General features: G+C 44.5%; 1 protein-coding gene across 1 annotated transcript; it reads right to left on the minus strand.

Annotated features, from left to right (window-relative positions):
- Positions 1 to 552: 552 nt before the first annotated feature.
- Positions 553 to 4024, minus strand: LOC131459848 (proline-rich protein 2-like). The gene is made up of 3 exons (XM_058629973.1): positions 3970 to 4024; positions 1559 to 1921; positions 553 to 908 (listed from the first exon to the last, which is right to left on the minus strand). The coding sequence occupies exons 1-3, from the start codon at positions 4022 to 4024 to the stop codon at positions 553 to 555; spliced, it is 774 nt and encodes a 257-aa protein (XP_058485956.1).
- Positions 4025 to 8724: the final 4700 nt, after the last annotated feature.

The raw sequence follows: 8724 nt of genomic DNA on the forward strand, positions 1-8724 counted from the left end.
TGGCTTTTCCCTTAGAGATAGGGTGAGAAGCTCGGTCATCCGGGGGGAGCTCGGAGTAGAACCGCTGCTCCTTCACGTTGAAAGGAGCCAGTTGAGGTGGTTCGGGCATCTGGTGAGGATGCCTCCTGGGCGCCTCCCGAGGGAGGTATATCAGGCATGTCCAGCTGGGAGGAGGCCTCGGGGTAGACCTAAGACAAGGTGGAGAGATTACATATCCACTCTGGCCTGGGAACGCCTCGGGATCCCTCAGTCGGAGCTGGTCAATGCGGCTCAGGAAAAGGAAGTTTGGGGTCCCTTGCTGAAACTGCTGCCCCCGCGACCCGGTCCCGAATAAGCGGAGGATGATGATGATGATGATGACATATAAACATGGAAAAATCACATATATTAATCAATTGCCTAAGCATCGCCAAGAAAACTATCCTCCTGAATTGGATAAATAAGAAAAACTTAAGTTTAAACCAATACAGAAATTTAATTTTAGATCACATCTCTAAAGAAACAATTACCAATATTTGATTTGACCTGGACACCTCTAATTGATTACATTTCCTAGGGCGGGTTGGTGACTGTGTCTTCCCTGGTCGGTCTGTGGTGCTGCGGGCTGTGCATCTGGGGTGCTGGGGATGTCTGGTGGTCTGTGTGGGTTGGTGGCCCTGGGTCTACCATCCCTCGGTGGCTGTGGGTCTGCCCTACGGGGGTCTGGGTGAATTTGTGGGGGGGCCCGTGGAGGTTGGGGGGGTTGGACCGTGGGCTCGGGCTGGGCTGGCGCCGCACTGCGGCCCCCCTGGGATCTGGCGGTGCATGCTGCTGTGCCCCTGCTGCACTCTGGGGCGGACTTGTGCGTCCTCCGTCCCTTGGGGGGGCATGGTGGGAGGCACACGGGGGGCCGCCTTGCTTTGGGGACCCTTGGGGTGGGAGATGGGGTGGGGCAAGGGGCTGGTCTGGACTGTTCCTGGGCTGTGGGCGGGGCCGGGGTCTGGGGATTGCTGCCGTTAGTAAGGCCGTGGTGGCCTGGGTGTGGGTCCGGCCTCGTCGGGAGTGGTGTGCTCACTCGGGTGTGGGGGTTTCTGGTCCTCCGCCCCGGCGGCGCTCATGGGGTGCCATGGCGTGTCCCTGGACTGGACGGGTTGCTCCCTTCTTGGCCGGGGGTGGGTGGTATTGGGGCATATGGCCCTGCCAGTCAGGAAGCTGGCACCCTACTTGGGGGGGCACTCTTGCCCACCCCCTACGCCCCCCCCACCGCAGATGATACATCTACACACACACATCTAGGGCACCGGGGGGGGTGTGGCTGAGCTGATGGGGGGTCGGGGGGTGGGACCATCACATGGTGGGGCTGCTCTCCGTTCCCCCCGATGATCTGCCACTCTTCCCCTAATTTTATCGCATGTTAGACATTAGGGCCTGGTGGGCGAGAGACACGTCGACGGCTTCACTGTCTGCCAACAGTGGGACACCCATGCCACATTTCCCTCCGCCATTTTAACTGCACATCAGATACCAACATACATCGTATCACACACCACACACACGCACACACCTCCAAATCACTCACCAGTGGGCTGGGGTGGGGGGTGGTGGTCATGGGTGCGCTCCTGAGCGCCCGGTTCCTGCTCACCCCCCGGCCGTGTTGGGACTGGCAGTCTGGGTGAGGGCGGCAGCGGTGGCCAGGAGGCGTCGCTGGACGTGGGGAGTCTCGGGAGTCTGCCTCTCTTCCGTCTCTGGGGGCCCCCTTGGCTGGTGGCCCTACATGGGCCTCCGCCTGTCCCTCCCTGGGCTAGGGGGCGTGCGGTTGGCTTCTGGGGGGCGGTGGGGGTGGCTGTGGTGGGTATCTGGCCGTGCCTCCCCGGTGGGCGGTCTGTGGGGGGCTCTGCTCCCCCCCGGTGGTGGGCTGGCCCCTGCCCTTGGGCGCTGGCGGCTGTTCACACTAATGGTATTTATGCAAACTTGTCCTAGAGCTTTTGTGTGATCACCTTCAAACTTGGTGAGGTCACTGTGGACAAGTTGACAAGCATAAGTTATTTAAAGTTTTTTTTAAATGTCGCAAGGCTCACAAGATAGGGGTGCCAAAGTTGCCAATAATTCAGATTTTTCACAACATACAATGAAACTCTTGCTATGATTGATGATGGGTAGTTGCTGAAAATGGTACATTTTGAAAACAGCGCCTCCTGGTGGTGGCAGAAATACTAAAAAAATAAACTGTTACAACTTTGCCAATCTGGTCTGCCAAACTGGTCTGATCGCAACCAAACTTGCTAGGATTGATGATAGGCCATTTCTCAATATCCATACTTGTGCGTACTTGCGTACTCCCGTACTTGTGAAAACGTCATCAGCCTCAGTCCAAGTGCTGTTCCAATTCTCAAGTAAGCGAACAGCGAGGATGGTTCTCAAACCCGGAAGTGTTCTCGCTCCGCCCATTTTTACCAAGTATGCATCGGAGGTGACTTAAGCGTACTTGGAATGGCCATGTATCCCAGAATACATTACGGCGGAGCATAGCAACAGATAATAGAAATATAAATCTCAAAAACATATTTTTCTGTGTCCCGGATCGCAGTTTTAACATAATTTGAGGCGAGAAATTAGTCATTTAGAATTTAAACATGTGGTTTATGTATTAAGATCTGAAGTATTTATAGTTTGGCAGCGACGTTTGTCGGAGGTGATCAGCTCCGCCTCTGCGGACGCTCGGTGCTCACTGTGCCCGGCACAGAGCAGCGTTACCTCGGCCTGTCCTGATGAAATGATCCACTGGCTCAGACGTCGCTATCATTAGATGCTTGGTGTGATCCGTAGATTTGTTGTTGACGTGTTATTTTGTTTTTAATGGAAAAGTTTTGACCTGACAGTTTGAAAGTTTGTATATTATTAATGTTGTTTATTTATTTTAACCTGGAATTTTAGATTTATATTAGTCACACGGTCATTGTATCTGTATTTAAATGTAAAATGTAAATATTAGATGTATTTGTACACATTATATATTTATAGAGTAGTATATATGTATATATATATGTATATATACTACTCTACAATGCTGTAATATATCTATTTTCCACATTGTATTATTTGTATTGTATATTTTAATAGAAATAAATTAATAAATGAAGTTAAATATTTAAAAAGTGAAAATAATAACAATATATATGTATTTATTAAAAGTATTTCATATGTTCATTTATCAACACCGTAGGTGGCGGTAATGAGGCTGCAGCACTTGAGGCCAGCCACCATTCAAACAGCAGAACAATACATACATACTTGCTTACTTGAGTATTGAGAAACAGCCACATACTTGTGTACTCCTGTACTTGTCAAGTATATACTCCCATATACATATATATATATATATATATATATATATATATATATATATATATGACTTGTACAAAGTCATACACAGATTCCATTTTCTCTGCATCCGACACAAACACAACCATAATCTATTCCCCACAGTTCCATAGCGAGGGTGGACACTCGTTAGAGACGCTGATGTTTATATATATATGACTTGTACAAATATATACTACTCTACATATCTAATATGTACATATTATATTTAAATACAGATACAATGACCGTGCGACTTTAATATAAATCTAACATTCAAAGTTAAAATAAGAAAACATTAATAATATACAAACTTAAAATGTCTATCATTATTATTATTATTATTACTCATCTTATTTATTTATTTTCTTGTTTGTAGATGTGCCTTGTGTGTGTTTTGTTGCCTTTTGTTAAATTAAGAAAATCTTCAATAAATACTTGTTTAAAAAAAAATAATATACAAACTTTCAAACTGTCAGGTCAAAATGTTTGGATATTGAGAAACGGCCAGGGATTGTTGTATCCAAATAAAACTTGGTATGTGGGACCCCAGACCCATCCTGAACATGTCTGAAAAAGATGACCTCCCTACAGGAAGTGGAACGCCCGGAAAAGGAAGTAAAGTCTCACGTTGTCTGATCGACACAAAACTCGATATGTGAGTCAAGGGAACTTCCCTGAACATATTTACGGACAAGGCTTCGATCGAACAGGAAATCGGCCATTTTAAACAGGAAGTGCCCTCTAACTTTGCTGTACATTGACCGATCTGCACAAAACATTACATGTGAGACCAAGAACCTGTCCTGTACATAAGATAACCTCCCAACAGGAAGTTGAACGCCCAAAACAGGAAGTGAGTTCTAACATTGTCCGATTGGCACGAAACTTGACGTGAGACAAGGAAACTTCCCTGAACACAATTTTTTGTGACCGCATCGATCCTGGTGAAAAATTACGTGTGAAAGTCGTTTGGTGAAAAAGCGTCGAAAATTGGAAATGGGTGGGGCAAATAACTGCTCCACCCCGAAAAAAATTGTTAGCCTGAGCAGCAGATTTAACGTACATGAATGAAACTTGGTACACGCATTACTTAGGTAGGGACGGTCAAAAATATAGTGAGGCCACCATCTTGGATTGAAGGTTGACTAATTGGCAATTTTGGTGATTTTGCACCAATGGTATTTGACCGAACTTGTCCTGGAGTAAAAATATTCACATTTAAGAAGATGAAAAGTGAACAAAAGTAGAAAATATTCACATTAAGAAGTTGAAAAATGTGAGAAAGTAGAAAGTATTCACATTTAAAAACCTGAACAATTACAAAAAGTAGAAAATATTCACATTTAAGAAGCTGAAAAATGAAAGAAAGCTGAAAATATTCACATTTAAGAAGCTGATAAATCAAAGAAAGTTCAAAATATTCACATTTAAGAAGATGAAAAATGACAGAAAGTTCAAAATATTCACATTTAAGAAGCTGGAAAATGTCAGAAAGTAGAAAATAGTCACACTTCAGAAGCTGAAAATGTCAGAAAGCAGAAAATATTCAAATTTAAGAGGCTGAAAAATGAAAGAAAGTAGAAAATATTCACATTTAAGAAGCTGAACATGACACATAGTAGAACATTATCACATTTAAGAAGATGAAAAATGACAGAAAGCAGCAAATATTCACATTAAAGAAGCTGAAAATTACACAGAGTAGAAAATGTTCAAATTTAAGAAGCTGCAAAATCAAAGAAAGTTGAACATTTTCACATTTAAGAAGCTGAAAATGTCACAAAGTAGAACATATTCACCTTTAAGAAGCTGAAAACATTTCACAAAATAGAATATATTTAGATTTAAGTAGCTGAAAAATGTGACAAAGTAGAAAATATTCACATTAAAGAAGCTGAAAATGACACATAGTAGAAAATGTTCACATTTAAGAAGCTGTTTAAGAATATTATATGTTATTATTTAAGAATAATCATTGGTTTCTTTTCAGCACTGTAGCCAGGCTGATACAGAGCCACAGCTCCACTGAACCATCTATTCCTTTAATACTGAGCAGTGATGGCTTTATGAACTTTTTTGTGAATAAAATAACATCAATTAGAGAAAAAATTGATCATCTCCTCCCTCATATTGGGACTGACTCATCTTTTAACACAATAGCTTTAGAAGCACCAGGTGCACAGTTAGACAGTTTCTCCCCTATAGATCTCCCTGAGTTAACATCATTAGTTTCATCATCGAAACCATCAACCTCTCAGTTAGATCCTATCCCCACCAAACTGTTTAAAATGTGTTTCCTTTAATTAACAGCTCTATATTAACTCAAATTAATCTATCCTTATTAACTGGATATGTGCCCCAAACGTTTAAAATAGCAGTTATTAAACCCCTTTTCAAAAAAGCGACCCTTGACCCGGATATTTTGGCTAACTACCGACCTATAACTAATCTTCCCTTTGTTTCTAAAATCTTAGAAAAGGCGGTTGCTAATCCATTATGTGAATATCTTCGCATTAATGACCTGTTTGAAGATTTTCAGTCAGGTTTTAGATTAAACCATAGCACAGAAACAGCACTAGCTAAAGTTAGTAACGACCTTCTCTTGGCTTCAGATAATGTGTCACGATCCCACTCTCCTCCACCAGCACGTAGTTTTCCTCCGTGCTTCTCTCTCTCTCTCTCTCTCTGAGTGAATGTTGGGAGTGAGCGTGACTGAGAGCGTGGTCAGGGTGAGTGTTATTCTAACTTTTCTGACTTATTCTATACTCTTCCCATTTTGCTGCTTGGTGGTTTTTTGTTGACATTTAATTTTTCTTTTGTGACCACTGATTTTGAGTTGTTTATAGTTTATAGTTTTATAGTTATTTGTGTTTGACGGTGGCTGCCGCCGGCGCTGCAGCAGCCGGGCAGGTAATGGCAGCACCTGGAGTCTCCGGGCTGGAGAAGCTGACTCGCCGACACGCCGTTAGACTGTGTCCGGATGTCGGCGTGTGGCCTCGCTGTGGGTGCAGTTGTGGGCTACAGCAGAGTCAAATTCGCCTCTAGGATGAGCAGTGCTGTCGTCATTTTTTTGGACAGCACTGAAAAAGTTAACGAACTGGTTGAGAGCGGTGTGGTGGTGGAAGGATCTCTGGTGCAGGCGTTACCAGAGGTAAAACCTGCTAAAAAGATCATTATTTCAAACACACCGCCGTTTTTAACAACCAATTAACAACCTTGTGTCCTCCATGCTGTGGCACCGGCTGATGTGTCTGGACCCGCCAGAGAGGCTGCTGGCCAGGGTGCAGGCCGCTATGGTGGACTTCTTCTGGGACCATCTCCACTGGGTCCCCCAGAGCGTCCTCTTTCTCCCCAAAGAGCAGCGTTCATACTCCAGCACATCCGGCGCTTTTTAACTGGACCCTCCGACTTGGTCTGGAGGCCGGTGGCTCGCGCTATACAGAAGCGGTGTTGTGGACCGGGTCTGGCAGACTCTCTGTTTTTAATGGATTTACTTGGACTTAACCTGGATAATTTCCCCACCTTTTATAGAGGACTCTTCAAAGTGTGGGGACTCTTCTGTAAGGAAAGAGGGCGCTGCGACTCTCTTTTCTGGCTCCTAAAAGAACCAGTGACTCATGGGACACGGCTCCACTGCGTCGCAGGACCATCCCTACTTCAGAAACTGCGCGATGCCAGGGTCCTGACCCTGGGCCGTGTGGTTCAGGTGTGCGGACCTCGCCTGGACAATGCTGCTGCTCTGGCCGAGTGTCTGGGGACCAGGGTGAGTGGGGTCAGGGTGAGTGGTCTCCTGCTGAAAGACTGGAAACAGCAGCTGACTGACTCTGAACTGACTCTTTTAACGAACTATTGTGACGGCTCAGCTCAGCCTGAGCCCACTGACTCTTTCCCCAACATTACTCCTGTTTTTGAAAGTGACTCTGGTTTTTATTTGAAAGTGAATGATTTTATTGATTATGGTTTGTGGAACATGACGGGAAAGACAATGTATTACTTGGTTTTAAAAGCATTACTGCAGAGCAAGCTCAGGAACAGAGTGGACACTCCTTGGAGGACCCACCTGTCCCTCACAACAGCTCAGAAGCCTGAGTGGAAGGCTCTGTATAAGCCACCGCTAACCAAGAAAGCCGGAGACCTACAGTGGAGGCTTCTCCATGGTGCGGTGGCTGTAAATGCTTTTATCTCTGTTGTAAATCCAAATGTCACTGATTCATGTCCTTTCTGTTCACTGAGAGAAACTGTCTTTCACTGTTTTTTACAGTGTGTTAGATTAAGTCCTCTGTTTTACTTTCTGTTTCATGTTTTTTCTTTGTTTAACGAAACGTTTTCTCACTCTGTTTTTATTCTTGGTTACAAGTACGACAGGAAAAAGAAAAATCACTGTCAGCTATTTAATTTTTTAATCGGCCAATCAAAGATGGCCATCTATATAATCAGGAGAAACAGAGTGGAGAACAGTGTGGACGTGAATCCAAAACTGATGTTTGTGCGAATGCTGAAGACCAGACTGAAAACGGATTTTACTTTTTATCGAATAACAAATAATTTGGTGGATTTTTTGCAAGTGTGGGGGGAGAAGGGAGTTTTATGTTCTGTGAAAAATGATGATTTAGTTTTCGGTCAAATCCTGAGTTGATTATTGTTGAATTTCTTCCTCCGTTTTTTTTCTCCCCCAGAGCCAAAATGTAATGGATAACATGCTCTGAAGCAATTAAAGGAGACTTAAAAATCAAATCCGTGCTTCTCTCTCGCTCTCTCTCTCTCTCTCTCTCTCTCTGAGTGAATGTTGGGAGTGAGCGTGGCTGAGAGCGTGGTCAGGGTGAGTGATTTTCTAACTTTTCTGACTTATTCTATACTCTTCTTTTTTGCTGCTTGGTGGTTTTTTGTTGATATTTAATTTTTCTTTTGTGACCACTGATTTTGAGGTGTTTTGAGTTTATAGTTTTAGAGTTATTTGTGTTTGACGGTAGCTGCCGCCGGCGCTGCAGCAGCCGGGCAGGTAATGGCAGCACCTGTAGTCTCCGGGCTGGAGAAGCTGACTCGCTGACATGCCGTAAGACTGTGTCCTGATGGCGTGTGGCCTGGATGTGGGCGCAGTAGTGGGCTACAGCAGAGTAAAATCCGCCTCAAGGATGAACAGTGCTGTCGTAATTTTTTTGGACAGCACTGATAAAGTTAATGTGCTGGTTGAGAGTGGCATGGTGGTGGACGGCTCTCAGGTAGACAAGGGACGGCTTTTTAGCAGGTGTTACCTCTGGTAACACCTGCTAAAAAAGTTTATTATTTCAAACGCACCGCCGTTTTTGAGCAATGAGTCTCTAATGAAGGAACTGTCGCGGCACGGGAAACTCGTGTCCGCGATAAAGATGATTCCACTGGGCT

This window comes from Solea solea, chromosome 5, assembly GCF_958295425.1.
Source record: "Solea solea chromosome 5, fSolSol10.1, whole genome shotgun sequence".
In the NCBI taxonomy this organism is placed as follows: domain Eukaryota; kingdom Metazoa; phylum Chordata; class Actinopteri; order Pleuronectiformes; family Soleidae; genus Solea; species Solea solea.

What these genes read in the sequence shown, in the direction of transcription:
- LOC131459848 (XM_058629973.1), bottom strand. Translation starts at nt 4,024, where the DNA reads ATGTTCAGGGAAGTTCCCTTGACTCACATATCGAGTTTTGTGTCGATC. An exon ending in TTTTGTGTCGATCAGACAAC is followed by an intron (nt 1,922 to 3,969) that starts GTGAGACTTTAC and finishes TAGTGTGAACAG; the next exon opens with CCGCCAGCGCCCAAGGGCAG. An exon ending in CCCCCCACCCCAGCCCACTG is followed by an intron (nt 909 to 1,558) that starts GTGAGTGATTTG and finishes TCCCACCCCAAG; the next exon opens with GGTCCCCAAAGCAAGGCGGC.